The 18,617-nt window shown below is 47.4% G+C and overlaps 1 protein-coding gene across 9 annotated transcripts in view; it reads left to right on the top strand.

The window, feature by feature from the left end:
* TEAD1 (TEA domain transcription factor 1) overlaps positions 1 to 18,617 on the top strand; it is a 259,819-nt gene that overhangs the window by 189,022 nt on the left and 52,180 nt on the right. For 2 of the 9 annotated variants that reach the window (XM_042907370.1, XM_042907369.1), the window contains 6 exons: positions 123 to 187; positions 2,577 to 2,639; positions 2,729 to 2,791; positions 16,255 to 16,266; positions 17,105 to 17,239; positions 18,452 to 18,498. In XM_042907370.1, the coding sequence (XP_042763304.1) occupies positions 123 to 187; positions 2,577 to 2,639; positions 2,729 to 2,791; positions 16,255 to 16,266; positions 17,105 to 17,239; positions 18,452 to 18,498 (385 nt within the window). The remainder of the gene's footprint in view (positions 1 to 122; positions 188 to 2,576; positions 2,640 to 2,728; positions 2,792 to 16,254; positions 16,267 to 17,104; positions 17,240 to 18,451; positions 18,499 to 18,617) is intronic. The other 7 variants (XM_042907371.1, XM_042907367.1, XM_042907374.1 and 4 more) reach the window with 5 other exon arrangements.

The following is an 18,617-nucleotide window of genomic DNA, read 5'->3' on the forward strand; positions in this document are numbered from 1 at the left end:
GGCATGAATAGATACACAGCTCCAACTTTGAAAATTTTTTGTTCTAACTTCCTAGCTTTCAGAGGCTTTTTTTTTTCTTTTTTTAAGTAACCCATCTTATTGTAAATTCTTCTTTCTTTCAGGTAGGAATGAATTGATAGCCAGATACATCAAACTCAGGACAGGCAAGACGAGGACCAGAAAACAGGTAAAATAACGTACCTGGACACTGTGCATGTCAGCGAATGGCCCGACGAGGCATTTTGGCTGCACTGGCTGGCTGTGCTTTGGCTCCTAGGAGCCCCCAATTTGAGTTCCCTGTAAGGACGTCAGTATTGGAGGTGTTTCCAATTGGCTCAGTTTTCACTGTTCATCATTTCAGTGACCCTTTACGATGTGGTCTCCAGAGTTCTTTTTATACACACATGGGAAAGTCTCACTGCCAAGGACAGTGTATGCACTGGTCTGGTACTGTACTTTAATACTTCTGTTTCTTTCCCGAACTGCGCATCTGTAAATGCTACAGACGCTGCAGGTGCAAGTACACTTGGAAGTCACGAAATTTTGAGATTTTGCGCATTGTAAAATCCTGGAACAATTCTGCATTAGTCATCATTTCGATGCAAAAGTAACACTGGCAGCCATGACTGTTGGCCTGAACATAATACTGAATGATGTGCGTCCAGGGAACTGTTGCTCCTTAAGCTATGGCTTTTTGTCAGTAGCTGCTGTGACTGAAATGAAGTTATAACTTAAATACCTTTGTGCAGAGTAGCGTCAGGAATTTTCCTCTGCCCTTTGTCAGGGCTCTGGCTCTCTCCTCGTTCCTTCTGACGTAAAGCGGTCCAAATCTCTGACCCAGTTCAGAACTGGAATGGATGAGCAATTCGTGTTTAGCTAAAAACGGAGAAAGAAAGAGAGAAAGGCAAAGGGGGGAAGAGCTTCGAACAAACCTCATGGGTGAGCTGTTAACAGAGCACAATTATTTTTTAATATTGACCTATGCTGATCTCTCTGGCATGGATTTTGAAAACTATCATCGTACCAAAAGGCAAGCTTAACTGTGGATCTCGTTAAGTATGAGCAGCAGACTCCAGTTCTCTGCTCAGCGATGAGTTGTTTTCATGAGTGTTTATGACGGGGAGAGCTTTTCCCCAGGAATGTTACATGTGCCCCCGCCAGGAGCCCGACTGCTGAGTCAGCACAGAGGGCCGTGGCTTCCTGCCAGGGCTCAGAGGCAGGGCACTGTCTGTTCGGTGCATGCTCCCCCCACCCTGTGACAATGGACAGTGGCCCTAGGCAAGTCAGAGAATCATGTAATAACAAAATTAGGGGGAGAACAAGTAAAAGCAGGAGCCGGATGGAGGGGTGACGATGATGGGGGAGTTCCCGCTTCTCTGTACTTTAAAAAAAAAAAAAAGGCAACTTGAAAACAAAAATCATTGAAACTCAAAGATAAAGCTAAAGATAAAAGGATCTTTTGTTACCATAAATCCTGTTTTTATAGTCAGTATAGTGTTCGAAATGGAATAACTGCCTCTCAGTCCGAGTTGCTGAACTTTTCAATGGAGGGTTCGAAATTTCCGAAATAGATCCAGTTCCCAGCATACTGAAAGCGGTGGACCTGGGCTATCTCTCTGCTGGGTCTGTGAGCCCTAGTCCCATGCCCAACCCCTTCACCGGGGACTCTTCTAAATTTAACCAAATGTAACCCACTGAAAGAGATGCAAATTTGTTTACCCAGTGGAATCATTGTGTTTCCGAAGCTGGGCTTGGCTTGGTTTCCAACACCCCGGCATCCTGGGGATGTTTTTAGGCAGCAGTTGGTGATACCTCTCCAATGTGAATTTGTTGTTCAGCAAATCGTGTGGTTTTCAACCCAGATTTTTAACAGGATGGCTGGCTGGCTGTATTCACACTTTTCGCTTTGTAATAATATGCAAATCCACTTCGCGCCCAGTCAGTACCCAAAAGAGTGGAAGGATTGAAGATATTTATAAGGGGGGGGGGGGAGAAAAAAACCCCTCTGCTGACTGGGTCTGTCCATTTCTCTGTGAGATCTAATTTACATGTCGGTATTATTTTAACATTTGCTACAGAATCCAGAGCTCTTAATGAGATCAGAATATAACCGACAGCTTCGGCTTTTTGATTCTGCAGAACGTGCTAATTTATGGATGGTCTCTTCTAAATTGAGAAGGAGGGATTTTCCCTCCTGATACTGAGAAGCTATAAATATTTTCATTTACCTCTAGCCCCACCTTTTAAATTTCATCAGGAAAACAACTCCACTCTCCCCCTCTCATCCCGTGCCCGTGATTTCTCCCTGGTGAGAAAACTAAAAGCAGCCTAACTTTCATCCTGAATCAAGTCACTGCAGTGATGACCCAGTCTGAAAAGCTTAGAGCAGCGCTGGGGGCTTGGTGTCTGGCTGGGACTGTGTATTTCCTAACTGCAGAGCTTTGTTGAGATGCAAATAACCTTCCCCCAACCCCCACCCCAAAACCCTCCCAAGGAGTAGCGATTTTATATTTGATTTCCTTTTTTTGTTTTGTTTTGTTTTGTTTTGTTTCCCCTCATAAACCCGAACAATGTAGGTGTCTAGTCATATACAGGTCTTAGCAAGAAAGAAAGTTCGAGAAATTCAAGCCGCCATTAAGGTACGTCTGGCTTGCCCAGTTGTAGGGGGCTTTTCATCTCCATGGTTACAGGCTTTTCCTTTGTTTTCCTCCCTTCCCCTACCCTGCAGGTGTCTAGTCACATTCAGGTTCTTGCCAGAAGGAAATCTCGTGATTTTCATTCCAAGCTAAAGGTATGCGCTTTCCTGCTTTTTGGCTTGTGGTTGCTATGCATCTCACTTCCTGTTTTCCATGGTGACTGGTGAATGCCTGGTGCTGGGATTCTCGTAACCTAGTTTCCTCGCATGTGAGAGCTGTTTACATTTCTTTGTGTCTAATCTCTGTTTCTGTACTAGCCTCACATTAAGCTTAGTGTGTGTGTGTGTGTGTGTGTGTGTGTGTGTGTGTCCCTAATAACAATGCAAATGCAGCAGAAAGCTGGTCTTGATAACTTTTCAGCTCAGAAACATGATTTTTTTTTTTAACCTTCAAATGTCCACCAAACAGCCCTGGGCTGGGAGAGGAAAAAAAGTCCAGAGACACAAAGTTAGCGTAGAAATAGTAAAAAAAAAAAAAAAAAAGTAATAAAGTAAAATAAAATGCATCACTTCTAGAGTAGTTCTCATGATTACTTTAAAAAATATTTAGAAGTCATTTTTTTGTACTTGTTATGTATTTTAGAGAATACTTATGAAAATATGTCTTTTCATGTAATTTTTCAAGTATTCTTTCAAAACAGTATTTTCTGCCAGATTTCTTCCACGTTGCTCAATATTGTTGCGCTCTGTTATTAAAAAAGAAATTTGAGGTGAGGCCTTTAAAAAAAATCTTAAGAGATGGGAAGGCTCTTAATCAAATCCGTGTTTGCAATTCCATTTCTACTTGAGTTTACTTTAATTGTTTTTTACATGTGTCTCATTTTCTAGTCTCTGAAAATATATTTCACAGCAAAAATGGAGGCATTGACATTTTTAAAATGCAAGTTCTCTGTATTTTCTCCCCTTCCAAAATTTGTAGTAAAAGATAAGTGACTTTTTCTTTCCATAATGCCCCATTTTAAAAATGCAAAGGAATTATAGTTTACATAGAAGAGCTTTACTTTATAATAAAAATGAATTTGTGGCCCATATTGTTGCCCTTCCCACATGCCTTTTTTTGTTGTTGTTCCATTTTGATTTTTTCCATACATTAATTAAATTTGTTTTTGTTCTAAACCTAAAGAACGAAGTGCGATTTCACAGCACTGAATGCTGAACACTGGGATCCTTCCCAAAGTCCTCCAACTTTTTTTTTTTATGCAAACAAGGCTGGCTGTGGAACAGGACTAGCGACCAGGAAGGAGCATTTGGTGGCCCTCTGCAGTGGGCTGCATGCTGGCTCGCTCGCACGTGTGGCTGATGGTGGCTGGCTTTTAGCTGACTGGCTGAGCAGTTGGAAGATTAAGATAACTTCACAGATCCTGCTTTTTAACCAAAGGTGCCGTCCTCTCTATGTGGATGTAACTCCCCCAGCGTTCGCTCAAGTTCTGACTCTGTATCTAGTTTCTCTGCGCTAACGAATTAATGATGTACAAACAAGTTTACAGACATCCATTCTGTGTTTCCATCCGCGATGTTATGAATTGCTCTATTTCTGTACCGTCTGTGTGGTTCCTACATGCTCACCCAGGGCACACAGCCCTGGACCAAAAGCCCTGTACGTGATGAATTAAGCTCTCCTGCCCAGAAGGGAGCCCCATGGGATATCGGAAGTACTCGTTTTCTTATTCAGGGATTTTGAGAGCCTTCCTCCGTGGAAACACTTTACCAGTACTTTATACGTACACATACATGCAAACACAGTTGTTGTATTTGTGTTCGTTCTTATTAAAAAAAAAAAAGATGACATTCCCCCTCCTTTCAGCCCTGGCCCACTCTCCTTTGGGACAGACACACGGAGGAGGCAGAAATAGAGGCAGTAGGGTAGCAACCAGCTCAGTGTTTCAGCTCCAAGAACCACCTCCATCTTCTTGCGGTTCCTTTCCTTCCTCCCTACCACATTATTCTTGGGAAAAGGGAGGCCTTTGTTCTTCCCATCAGCTAATACCAATGGAGTGCTCCAGGCATGGTGTCCATCACGGTGGGCAGTTAACAGTCAGCCCCCTATTCACAGAGCTGGCCGTGGAAATAGGAATGCGGAATAGAGGGCACTGTCGGATGAGTGTTAGCAGAAAGCACCCGGAGAAAACGTGGAGGGAATCCCAGGGACAGGCTGCACAGCAACAGTGCTGCTGTTGGGGAATGCAAAGACCGAGTGAGTGTATGCAAAGTCTGTTACGTGTTCTCTCATTCAGTAAGCTCACTCCAAAGTGAGTTCCATTATTCAGATTTTGAGGGATAATATTTAAGAAGCCAGGAGGTCAGTTGGTTTGCCCAAAGCTACCAAGCCCAGCACACGTCACTGCCAAGATTTGAACTCAGGTCTTTCTGACGCCTACCCCACTGGTCTTTGAGGTGGGGTTTCATCCAGTGGAGATGGGAGAGTGTTCTCAAGCAGAAGGTCTTGTGCCAGCACGCGCCATGTCGCCCCCCTTCGTGTCCCTCGGAGCTGGGCGTGCAGTTCTGACCACCAGCCCTCTCTTCAGCACCCACACTTTAGAAACAAGGCGAATTGTGAACTTTGAGCCCTTGGTCAGAATGTGGACCTAATGTGTGATTGGCACTATGGTGATTATCCGTAGTTCAGGGCAGTGAGGTCCTAGTCGCAGAGCCGCTGTGTCACCACCCAGAGGGCATTAGGCCAGCCGAGGAGAATGAGTGAGACTGACTGTCACCAGACTGGCAGGTGACAGCCAGTGGACATGTTGCTGCCTTCGCCTCCCGTGGGCATTTGATGTGAGGGATGCCTTCCTCAGCCTTCCCAACCAGCCATTACCAGGCAGGCAGCGGGCTCGTCAGGAGAGGTAGGTCTCACCGGCTTATCCGTGCTTTCCCCTTCAGGTCTGGCGTCTCCCAGCACGTTCGTGGGAGGCAGGGGTGAGCACTGAGTTCGTTGTGGGGTCAGGCTGACGGCCATACTGCCTTGGCCTCCCACACTCATTAACGAGGCAGACTCGCTGTGGAAGGTTGAAGTCATCCCAGCAGACAACAGCGATAGCTTCTGGGCGGGCCGTGGGGGCGGCAGCAAGGGTCCAGACTTCAAAAAGAGATGCCATGCTTTGCCTGGGAAGACGTAGCCAGGTTCGCCGGAGGAGGTGGCTGATGGCCTGCCCCACCTGCTTCAGCCCCGCTGCTGGGCCTTTTTCCTATGTGCTCAGCAGTCAAGGATTTGTGTTCTCTGGGGTGGACAGAGGCCCTCCTTAAAGAGAACGAAGCCAGGCTTCATCCCTCTGGCCTCCTCTGGAGTCTGAAAAAGTGGTTTGCTCACACCTGGGGCCGCCGCCAGGCGTGGCTTCCATGGGAGCCCTCCTGCCTGTAAGCCTCCCTCCTTCCTGGGGAAGGGTGCGGTCGAATTCTTTAGGCTGGTGACTTTCCAGCCTTTTTTTAAGCTGCAAACTCGTGTTTCAGGTTGAAATCTTTGTTGAAGCATTTCATATATAAATGAGTAAACTATTTTAATTGGGGCTCATGCTCTTTTAGCCTTAGCAATGGCCTCTTGGGGTGTTCCACTGAATACAGTTTGAAAACCACACTGTCTTAGGCAAAGGGAAAAGGAGGTGACTCTCCGCTGTCCCTGCAGCCTTTACAGGACAGTCCATGTTTGGCAGCCGGTTCTGCCATATTCCTGTGAAGAAACCAGTCTCAAGAAGAGCGTGGTCATGCTCATGCCCCAATTAAGGATGAGTCATCCTTACTACAAAAGTCATGCTCTTGAAAGTCTGTTAGAATGAGACCCAAAGGTCAGCCTTACTCTTCTGCTAGTGCAGAAATGGTTCTCAGAGTGCTTGCTCGTAAACCAGATCACCCCAAAATGTGTGGACTTTAGTTTTAGCTGTCATAACAAAATTTGTTTTCATTTTGTGGACATTTAAGATTTCCACAGAGATTTGAACTTTATAAAGCACAGCAAACTTTTCATGGAGAACCCAGTGTTCTAGACCCTCGAGTACATATCGGGCATAGAGAATCAAATTAGCAATCTCTGTTCTTGAGGAACACTTAACATTTCTGTTGTTTCTGGCCACAATTGGGGAAATACTAGATATCCAGTAGACTGCTCCCCAACTAGGGGGCTCTGCAGTGGAAATTGAACAGAGTGGTGCAAAGAATCCAGTGAAAAGAGTGGTCAGCTCTGAGTGTAGAATTAAAGAAAGACTTGGGGAGGGCATGCTGTTAGAACTGGGCACTGAGAAAGGAAGACAGTTCCCCTGAGATGTCGGGGTGTTTGGGGAACCATGAAAAACACTATTACTTGGAGGCACGGGATGGACCTGGGCAAGCCCAACAGAAAGGTTCCAGATCCTCTGTGAGAGAATGAGGTTCATCTCTGAGCCATGGGATGTGCTCTGGGCTGGAAAGTTCTCTCCCACCTTTTTCAGATGGATGGCTAGGTGGAGGCAGAGCTGGAGGCAGGGAGCCTAATTCAGGGGCTGCTGTAGGATCTGAGTGAGAGGGGTGCTGACCTGGACCAGGGGCAGACACACACACACACACACACACACACACACACACACACACTCTCTCTCTCTCTCTCTCTCTCTCTCTCTCTCTCTCTCTTCAGCTGGCTCCCGCTCCGGTCCCCTCGACTGCTGTGCTCTCTTCCTTCCTCAATGTTTTTTAAAGAGTAAATGATGTTTAAAACTTCTCTCCTTACTAAGTCTGAAAAGTGTACACTTTTCAATAGCAGCATTGAACATATAGGTTATTGAAGGTTGGGTTCTGTTAAAGTAATGGCAGCTCACTGAGGGGATGCATCAGTTAACTATGAGTTTCTTGCTGCTGTATTTTAAATAGGACAATATGAAAAAGTGAAGAGAGTTACTATAAAATATTTGTTTCTACCAACCAGAAATGATCATTTTCATTATGATGTATTTCTCTTCATTTTTTTTCCAGTGGAAGAAATCAAATGGCAAAATGGTATTCTTTTTCTAATTTCCTATCCCCAACCTCTTTCCCCAGCCAATCACAATCTCCTTCTTCTCCCCACCCCCTAGCAATGGTATCTTTCCTTGCCATTTATTTCCCTAAGAAAATAAATCCAGTGAAAACTATTTTCTCCTTTTGCCCCTGTCCTAAAATGAGTCTAGATTTTTATCCATCGTTTATTCTGAATTTGTGCTAAAGCCATTGGCACCAACATGAGACATTTTGTTTATGCAAAGCAGCCTAGAGGTGCCTGGGTGGCTCAGTCAGTAAAACGTCCGACTCTTGATCTCAGCCGAGGTCACGATCTCACTGTTTGTGAGTTCGAGCCCACGTTAGGCTCTGCACTGACAGCATGGAGCCTGCTTGGGACCCTCTCTCTCCCTCTCTCTCTGCCCCTCCCCTGCTTGCTCACTCTCACACTCTCCCTCTCCCAAAATAAATAAATAAACTTAAGAAATTAATAATGTATATAGAAGCCTAAGCCAAGATAGACTTGGCTAGCAGTTTGGGATGTCCTTCGCCCCAGACTGTAAGCACAAGGGAGGGCTGCAAGGGGCAAGCAGATCGAGGGGATGGTTGAGGTAGTCGAGGAGTGCTGTGAGGAGACGAAGAACCAGGAGCAGAGAAGCCGGGCCAGTAGGAAGAAGGGGTGAAGGGGTTGGCAGAGTCCCGTTGAGATTCAAGAGCCTGCTAAAATGGATAAGGAAATACAAGGCATTTGTGACCAGAGTGCCAGAATTTTGGACGTTAAGCATACACTTTGCAGTGTTTTATTTTCTGATTTAATCTTCTTGGGCTAACGGGCCTTAAGAGACAAATCAGAGCGCTAACTGGGGGTCTAAGATGGAGCTTATTAGCTTTGAGGGAATCGTTCCGCAGCGCTGGGCATGCCATGTTGTGGTCCCTGCCCAGACAAAATCCTTTTGAACCCACTCCTCTAACAGGCTCTGGGGTGGTTGTAGGTGACACACGGCTTTGTAACTAGGCCTGATTGTAGTTACAAGGTAAAGATGGAGCCACGCAGGTGCAGCGTGGGAAGGACCTGTGGATCGGTGGAACGTGCCTTTAGCAATTCCAAGGATGCCGACTTTCCTCCCTCGGACCTCGTGTCACCAGCTGCACCTGCAGACGTCACCCAGAGCAGGTTCATTTGTTGTCGCGCGTCTCCTCCTCACCCGCAGGTTAGCCCCTCACCGCGATCTCCGGCTGAGCAGTGGAGAAGCGGCAGCCTGTCAGAGAAGACAGCGTGCGGCGTGGTCCCGAGCCTGTCCCACAGCTCTAGAAGTTATTCTCTACTTTGAATTATTTCGCTCACCATTAATTGCCCAAGAGGCCATTAGCCCCCCCCCCTTTTTTTTTTTTTTGGAAGCGCAGGGATTTATTATCCCAGCCTATAAAAAGAATGCAGAAGTGTGGTCCATACATGAAGCAGTCTTTCTTTGCTGCTTAGGGTTCCTACTTTGAGCTTCCTCCTCCGAGTCTCTTATCTCGGGATGTTCAGTTGCCTCGAGGGGTTGTCCAGTCCCTGCCCAGAGGCCTCCCCTCCCTGGCGGCCGCAAAAAGGCGACCTGCAGACCACCCACCCCCTGTGGACCGTCGTCATCTTCCTGAGAAGGTGGGCCGGGCCTCCTGGGGTCTGGAGTGCCCAAGTCCAGATGGTACTCCGAGGAAAAGAGGGCTTCTTCATTCTGCCCTGACCTCAGCAGGAATACATCTTAGGCGGTGGACGTGTTCATGTCCAGCTCTGGACTCGCACTGAAGAAAAGCCAGTACTTGCTGACATTGCGTCATGCCACGAGAGCAGAGAAGGGCCCGCGAGTGTCCGATTGCGTCCAGTCGTTGGTGACTAATTTACGAGCTACATGTGCTCCCCGGGGCCGTTTTCTTCATCCTCACCATGGTGGCCTTTTGTGATTTGATTTCTGAGCAGGCCATTCTTCCCAATCTGCCGTTCCTTCCACTAAGCAGAGAGCTTAAAGTTCAAATTGTTGATTTAATTCTCCAGGAGAGTTCAGGAACTTCGCTGGGGGCGTTGCTGCACTTCACACGGCTACCTCCCGGTTGTGTCACCACCGATGCCGGCCACGAATGGGCCTGTCCACAGGGGAGACACGCCTCACTTCAGCCACGGTGCTCCCCGTGGCCTGCTGAGCCACCCCGCTCCTTCAGGCGATGGCTGTCAGCGGTACACAAGGCCACGGAAGCCTGAAACCACAGCCTCCTTTGTCCCGGCGCCAGTCCTGAGACAGTTGGCCCAGCCGCAGGATTTGGGAAATGACGCGGCACCTCTCCTGATACCTTCCGATCCTCAGGGGATTCTTTTGCACTCACCCTCTCTCCCCAGTGATATTTTCTCTGCCTTGTTTTTAATTTACCTGAGTTCAAGCTAAGGGTGGAGACCGTTTATTTCTCGGGGTTGGGTGTGTTGGAATTAGAACCTCTTATCAACCGTGTGGTGATGCGGAACTCACAGTGTAAACAGAGGGCTGAACACATTTACCTTTCTGTGTGAACTGAGCCAGGGCTGGATTTTCTTTTTAAGGGCAACGGAAACACCCTCATTCTCCGTTTTTATCGCTTGCTAGAGAAATCCCGTTGTTAATCGGCCCCCAGTGTCTACGATGCTCTAGACTACCAGAGAGCTGGAAAGTTCATGTGATCGGGACCAGGGTGTCTTAAGCATTTCGGGTCACATGCGCCCCAGAGACTGCAAGTTCGCTGAATGGCAAGGCTGCGGGCACCCTGGGGAGTGCTTAATGCAATTCCCAAGGCAGTCCTGAAGGCGCTGTTCTCGGCCTCACTTTACAAATGAGGAAGCAGATGCTCAATGGCCAGGTGACTTACCCAGGGTCCCAAGTCTGCATTTGATCTGCATTTAGCCCCAAAGCCCAAACTCTTCACATGATGTCATGCAGCTCTGCCCAAAGAATGCTGGTCAAGGATGAGGGCTCATTTCTCTGACTCAAGATGCTTTCACATCGTCTCTCACTGTTCATCGTGTCTGTATGTTTGAATTATTTAATTTTAATCTTTTAAAATGTTTCTTTATTTTGAGGGAGAGAGAGAGAGAGAGAGAGAGAGAGAGTGAGAGAGTATGAGCCAGGGAGGGGCAGAGAGAGAGAGGGAGCCACAGAATCCAAAGCAGGCTCCAGACTCCAAGCTGTCAGCACAGAGCCCGACGCAGGGCTTGAACCCACGAACCGTGAGATCGTGACCTGAGCCGAAGTTGGATGCTAACCGACTGAGCCACCCAGGCGCTTCTGTATATTTGAATTAAACAGCAGATGAGTGGTGGGAGCTGGAACTCAGTCTGGAGCCAAACTAGAGCCTGCTGCCTGCGTGGGTTCCTCTGGCTCCTCGGGAGAGATTTACTTCCTGCCTCTTACTGTCACCTCCCAGGGGAAAGGGGGCTATGGTCAGAAGGGTGCCTTTTCCCCAGCACCCAGACCTAGCTTTAGCTGACCTCAATGATAGGTTTCCTGGTAGTGTTGTCAGGCACACCTATAAATCGCCTGGATCCTCATCTACAATCTTTTATGATGCTAAGCCCCACATCAAAATTAAAGGAAACACTATTGACAGTTATAAAATACTAAATATAGCTTAGTACATTTAAAAATGAACAATAGTAAAAGCCTTGAAAATTTTTTCTTTGATGTGAATGGAGTCTCTGGCATTTGGAAATACAATAAGATGAATTAATTGCTACTCATTACATGGCAAGTCGGGAGAAGTATGAATGTGCCTTCCCCCCCTGGCATTAGCTGTTGCCCGACCGAAATAGCCCCCTTTTGTATTTACTCCTGCTTTCTCTAATAATAAGTAAATTAGGGATCATGGCTAGAAAAATTCAAGTGCCCTCCATCTTTTCTCCCAAACCATCCTACAGATTCGCGATGTTTTATGTACTCAGGGGCTAGCGCTAATAATCACAGAGGTCATGTGAATCCACATAGTGCAAGGTGAAAGCAACATCTGCAAAATGACTTTTTAGGAGAGCATCCTGTGTTTTGTCTTTTCCTGAAAAAAAGTGGTTTTGCAAGCAAATTGCTATCTTTCCTCTCCTGTACTGTATTTTTGTATTGCTGGGAAAAGTGCACTTGGGGAAAAACATTTAAGAGCTATCCAGAGATTTTGAGTCCGTGGCCTTTTTTTCCAACGTTGCCTATTTTTCCTGGTGTATCAGTGGACTTCCTTACGAATAAAGTAGATTGGAGTCTTTAAGTTTTAAACTGACGGCCCCTGAACAAACTGGAGTATATTGATTTAGTATGCTCTTCATTAAAATGCCATATATAACAGCTATAATATTATACTTGCAAGCTTGTGAACTTTATATTATCTTTAACGTTGTTGATGGCTAGTGCTGGAAAACGATAAGAGAATTGATTCCTCAGAGTAATCAAAAGCCAAGGAAGCAGAGGAAAGTGGGAATAAGACTCCCATACTGTCTGGAGACTGATTCATCACATGTCCTGGAGTCTGAAGAGTGCACTGCTTCAGCCATGTGCATTTGTGACACTGGCCGCCTTCCTGTCATGTATATTACACTGTAGACACTTTCCAAACATCGTGCACATTTAAACCATAATGAGGAGGCCGCGGTCTATGGAACCCAGAGGTATAGCAGCAGCCTTGCTCTGCTTCATGAAATATGAAAGCCTGTTTACTAAGTGGCAATAACAGTTTGGAAGGCTTCAGGCTGAGGAGTTTATGCGTGACACAGCCTGCTGGACCCCGTGTGGCTGAGGCAGGGAAGGCCATTGACAGCATGGCGTGCCAGAAATTGGACAAGGAAGAAAGTCGAGTGGGTTCTGAGACCTGCATCCCTCGGCACAGTGCTGTGTCTGACCTCATTCTTTGTTCTTAAAGCCCCCGTGTTTCCTGCTCCATAAATATTTTGCACATTTCAGACCATGGGCTTGAGTTAGGATTCAGTTGGAAAAGGAGATTTGCCTTTTCTTTCTCCATTCCCCAAATATTCAGCTTTTTTGTGGCCTCATTCTTCGTAATGTTAGGGATGGAGGGACTTAAAATCAGTAATGAGGACTCGGTGTGAAGTTGTCCAGGCTTTTTGCTAGGACGCGGTGTTCTTGTTCATGCAAGGTCACGTATAGACACGCACACACTCAGAGTATTTCCCGTCCTGTAAGACAGCACAGACCGCAACTTGGTATTGACTTAGTAACGGTTTTTAAGGATAAAACAGGGTGCTCATCCTTTGTAAATCTCATGCACATTTCAGAAATGTTGGTGTGAAAACATCTTAGAATAAAAGTATTCTGATGTACAAGCATAACGTATATTTTTGAACTTACTTAAGCATCTGTTATTTGGATAGATTAACAACCGCCCTGCCCCCTTTATTCTGGGGTGAGTGGTAAGGATGGAGTGGGACGCCCAAAAGTCCAGGATATTGGACCAGAGTGACACAGAGAAGCAATTTACTCAGGTCTGACACTTAGAGTTATAATTTCTTCCAAGCCAGGCTTGTATCTCTAGGCTGCAAATGACAATTTAGAGGCCCTTCCATTGAAATCTCAGCTTGGCATCGTTCCGTACTCCCATTTCAGATTAAGTGGGTCAACAGCCAGGCTGTCGGTTCTGATTTCAGGATCTCGCTTGCCGTGCTTATTATCTGCAGGGTTGCTTTAGATTTTAAATAATAAAATTTAATCCTTTTAATTTTCAAATACATATCATAGATAAACGGGGAGATGTTCTAAAATTAGATGAGTAGGTAGAGTGTCTCCACTTCAAAAAGGAAGGAAATCAGAGGTATAGACATTTTAGTCCATTTGCAGAAAATTGCCTATTCTCAAATAGCTAGGTCAAGTGCAGAAAGAACCTCTACTTGAGATAAAATTTCCTCTCCACACTTGGCTTTCTCTCTGTTAGGATAGGTGGCCAGGAGCTGCCCAAATTTTAACATCTTACTATCTTTTCGCCGGTGGTTTCCGGCTGTGTGTGTTAAGACGTATTTGCTTATAAATGGAACTCACAGTCCTCGCCACAAATACTTTTGGAGCCAGAAAGGCTTTAGAGAATAAAGTACAACTCTGTTTCATAGATGAAGAAAATTAGAGCATTCAATGACTTGCCCAAGGTAACGCAACCCACTACCACCGTCAGGCCGAGGCAGGTTCAAGCCAGCCTGGAGAGGCTCCTTTTACTGGCACGGAACAACCTGGTGAGCTAGGAACCACTGATTTGCTCTCCTGCTTCCGGACGTGTGTCCCATTCAGGCACGTCCTGGAACGCTGGGCAGTAAGAGTCCAACCTTACTGTGTTTAGCAAAAGGAAACGGCCATGTTCCGAAGCTGTGTGACATACAAAAGCTGGTGACTTTTCTCCTTTCCCCCTTGACTGATTTCCTTTAAAAAAAAAAAAAAAGCATCAAACTTTCATGAGCTCTTCGAAGAACTTTTCAGTCAGCGCAGCACAGGAGAACATCTCCAGCACCTCTAGTAGAATAAAAATGGGCCATGGAGATGTGGGGGAGTCCTTTCTATTTGGACCTGGACTTTTAATTCTTGAGTCCTTCCATCCACCCAAGTGTGTGCAAACACACTGTATCTGGGCGTGCCAAATCACCCCCGTCGTCAGCCTTTCATCAACAGGGGACTCTCAGGTCTGAGAGAGGCCCATGACGTGCGTTTGAAATTAAAAAAAAAAAAAAAATTGTTTGAAGTTTTTATTTATTTTGAGAGAGAGGAAAAGTTTTTATTTATTTTTGAGAGAGGGGCAGAGGGAGGGAGAGAGAATTCCAAACCAGCTCCGTGCTGTCAGCACTGAGCCCGATTCGGAACTCCAACTCGGGAACCTTGAGATCATGACCTGAGCCAAAGTCAAGAGTCGGACGCTTAGCCAGCCGAGCCCCACAGGCGCCCCGAGGATGGTGCTTTTGGGATAGAGCCAAGCCCACAGATCTTTTGTAGTTATTCCTCAGAATTTGCATCAGCCAGGCCTGCGAGAAGTCTGGGCTGCGCTGTCCCAGCTCCCCTAGCCTGGGCCCCGGAGAAGCTGTGAGGCTTGTTCCTCTCAGTGCAAGGCGCCTGTGGTGAGACCTGTGGCATTACTTCAGTTCAGAAATCACCTTGAGAGGCGTTCGTAACCTCTCATTAGGGGCTAGGTGGCTTCGGGGCTGTAGTACAAAGTGACGGGCCCAGAAGAAAACTGATGTGTTTGTATTCGTGTCAGGGCACTTCTGACGGAGACGGGCTGTAGTGTGACTAGAGCCGGGTTTTCTGTTCACACATGTGGATCACCTTCTGCGGGGATGATGAGGGGGCAGGTGGCAGGTGAAACCACGGGACCAGCTAGGTAGGAACAGATGGACTGGAGCTGGGATCTGTGTGTGTGTCAGGCTCAGCTGGGTTTAGGGCACTTATATACCTAGTCAGTTTATTCCACCATCATCATGACTTTGTCTTTTACGAGCATCGCAGTATCTGAAATGATTCAGATCTTAAAAAAAAAAAGAGAGAGAGAGAGAAGGAGAAGGAAGGAAGGAAGCAAAAATGTTGACAGAGAAAGCTAGCTTTAGGTAGAGCCTTCAGCAAATTAGCAAATGGAGGCTCAGCTCAAAGAATGTCATCTGACCAGAGGCAGTAAAGCACCATTCTAGTCCTCCGGTGCCATTCCACTGGGGACGAGCAATCCTGCAGGCTTCCTGGGCCCTTTGTGGTGCCATTCAGCTGTAGCACGTGCCTTTCGAGATGACCATAATGACCGTGTGCCAGCCAAAAAGCTGCGACATGAGGCTCCTTACTTTTTCAGTTGAGAGCCAGAGAAATGTGACAAGTGTCAAATTTTATGCAAGTGTTAGGCTCTTTGTCAAGGGGCAGCGTAAGCTTTTTGCAAATTCATGCGGTGTTCTGGCAATTACGGGGCAGAGTGATGTCTGTCTTATACCTTGGGAGCACCTAATTTGATCTTTCTTAGAAGCCCCTCGTAGTTATTTTGTAGGCTTTGGGGGGCTTTTTGTTTCTGGTTTTTGCTTGTTCGTGTTTAAATTTCTCCTTTTGGCTTTGCCTTTGGCACCTCAGCATGCTTCTGTGTCACCTCTGGGTAAATCTGTACACATTGAAGCCGAGTCAGGGCTGTTTCAGCCTGAAGTTCCCCTTGACCTTCACTCACTGGCTGACTCTGAACGGCAGCCGTGGTGGGTGCTGTCTTTACTTTACTGTCCCCATTTTGTTCCTGCTCTGATGGAGCCTGGGCCTGGTATAGATTGTATAGACCTTCTGTTAGCAGCCGGGAGGAACCTTGACTTGTTTCCCAAGCATGAAGCCTGTACCGTCAGGACCTGCCTGACCGTTTCTCCATCTGTACTGGGGAAGCCACAGAACCAGCTCGAAGGGGGTTGGGAGTAGTTTCTGAAAGGTTGGAATGGTTGGTAATCGCCCTTCTAGTTATCTGGGTCAGACATCCCTCCTAAAATGTGAAAAAAGACCCACACTCCTATGCATTTTATTGTACCCAATATTTTGTGTTTGTATAAGTATATATGTATTTTTTTAAGTGAAGAAGAAAAATACCCCTGCTTTTGTCCGCAATTCTTTTAACAAATTGTTTATTGTTGTATCCAGGTAACAAGCATGGTAAGTATTTTCACCACATTGAGTATTCTGTATTTTAGCTGTGCTTGGCAGACTTTTTGGCTAGCTTTTGTGTTATCAGCCTTGGCTTTTCTAGAAGTGACCCATCAGGGAAGGGAGAAACCACTTACCCGGTAGCAGCCCCTGTGTTCTCGGCTGTAGAGAGAACCCGTGTGGCCTTAGCCCCATGGTGGGGATACCTGAGAAAGCATGCACCCCGCCAGCATGCTGCTTGGCCCCGTCCTGGCCCCCTGCCCGCCCTGCTGCCTCCCAACCTCCCCTCACCAGGTGTCTGCCACGGCTTCTGGGCCTCGCATGACTCCAGCAGCCCCTGGGAGTGCGGCCCCGTGACTGTGCACACCGATGGGGCCTGCCCGCACCTTGTGGATGGTCCTACCCCAGATCCACAGCCACCCCTCTTTACGCCCCCTTCTCCCATCCGTATGCTTAAAAGCAAGGCCTCCCCCCCCCCCCCGCCCTTGCCTTGAATGTGTTAAGTAATTGGAGAAATCTCCCTATGGAAGCTGGAAAAATAAATACGCTGTCCACTCTTCTCAGAGGCTTCCCATTCTGTTGAAAAACAGATTAAAAACATTTTTTTTTTTTTTTTTTTTTTTTTTTATAAAACCTTGCCACTGGGTAGTCTCAGTAAAGGTTCAGAGTTAACGGTAGGTCGAGTGTGTTTTAGCCTTCTGGCTGTGTTTATTTATCCGTGCATGTTTGCTTCTCCGGCCTCTCTTGTGGCTCTGTATTTAGTCCATGTGCTCGTGGCTGTGCCTGTGGAAGCTGCCTGGTAGCCCTGTGTTCTGTATTAAGTCTGTGTGTCACTGTCACCTTCAAGGATCAGACTGCCAAGGATAAGGCCCTGCAGCACATGGCCGCCATGTCGTCAGCACAGATCGTCTCGGCCACCGCCATTCACAACAAGCTGGGGCTGCCTGGGATTCCACGCCCCGCCTTCCCGGGGGCGCCGGGGGTAAGTCACAAGCTGGTCCTGTAGTGGTGGCCCCCAGGGGTGAGGGGCCGGGCGTGAAGCCATCCACCTGGCGCTTGTTCTTGGCTCCCGGGTAGGGGAGGGAGGGACTACCTGTGGCCAGCTGATGGTGCCGGGGGCAAAGTGGTAAAAGGAGCTGGAGAGAGAAGGAGGGAGGGGGCCTGGAGAGAAAGGAAGAGGAAGGCATCCTTGGTCCCTGCAGACGTGGGATTAGGCATTACTTTGCCAGTGCCCTTCTGGGTTGTGACCTGCTGCTTCTGCTTTTTTTCCTGGCCCTTCATCTCTTTTCCTGTGTCCTCGGGGTCACTTTAAGGGAACTAAGCCCTAAAGGGACAAAGTATTCTGTTACCATTTTCCTTTTGCACCTACCAAGGGCTGAGAAGTTGAATGTTTGTTATAATCCCATTAATCTTTGAAATCATCTTCAGCGGTTCTAGTTATTGTTGCCGTTTTGCAGACAAGGTTACGGAGTAACAAGAGTTTGGGGAATTTGATCACAGTCCCATAGATAGTGACCTCAGGACTCAAACCCGGAGCCTTATGCCTCCTTTTGCAACTCCTTTTACAACAGGCCGCCTCTCCAGCAGGGGTCGGCTGGGTGGCTGGGTGGCTCAGTTGGTTAAGTGTCCGACTTCGGCTCAGGTCATGATCTCACAGTCTGTGAGTTCAAGCCCCGCGTCAGGCTCTGTGCTGATGGCTCAGAGCCTGGAGCCTGTTTCGGATTCGGTGTCTCCCTCTCTCTCTGACCCTCTCCCGTTCATGCTCTGTCTCTCTCTGTCTCAAAAATAAATAAACGTTAAAAAAAAAAAAAAAAAGAATGGAGGAAGAGAAGGGGAGGGGGAGGGGGGGTGGGGGTTGTGCCTGGATAAAGCAGTCAGACAGAATATCTATGAGCCCACCTGTAATGTGCCCAGATCTCTGTTAGGTGTCAGGGAAACATGGAGAAGCTGCTGCCTGGTCCCTGCCCTCAGGGCACTGATCTGGAGGAGGAGCCCTGGGCTGCCAGGCCAAGGATGCCACTGCCATCGTGTGCACATCGGTGGCCACATCTACGTCGAGAGAGGGTCACCGTGCAGCTGATGGAGGGTCTGAACCCACTGTCTTTATTTAGCAGGGGTTGCAGTGTGTAGGCATCCCGAACAGTGCTTCGATGTGAACTCCTAATTCTGACACCTCTTGCGTTTTGCCTTCTAGTTCTGGCCAGGAATGATACAAACAGGGCAGCCGGGATCCTCACAAGAGTAAGTGCAAGGAGGGGCTCCTCAGTGACGGCAAGGGTCACAGCCCAACCCCGGGTGGCGTTTCTCTAGGATGACTCTGCCTCGGGGCTTGCAGGAGAAAGGAGATTTAACCTGAGATC

Source organism: Panthera leo, chromosome D1, assembly GCF_018350215.1.
Source record: "Panthera leo isolate Ple1 chromosome D1, P.leo_Ple1_pat1.1, whole genome shotgun sequence".
NCBI lineage: Eukaryota > Metazoa > Chordata > Mammalia > Carnivora > Felidae > Panthera > Panthera leo.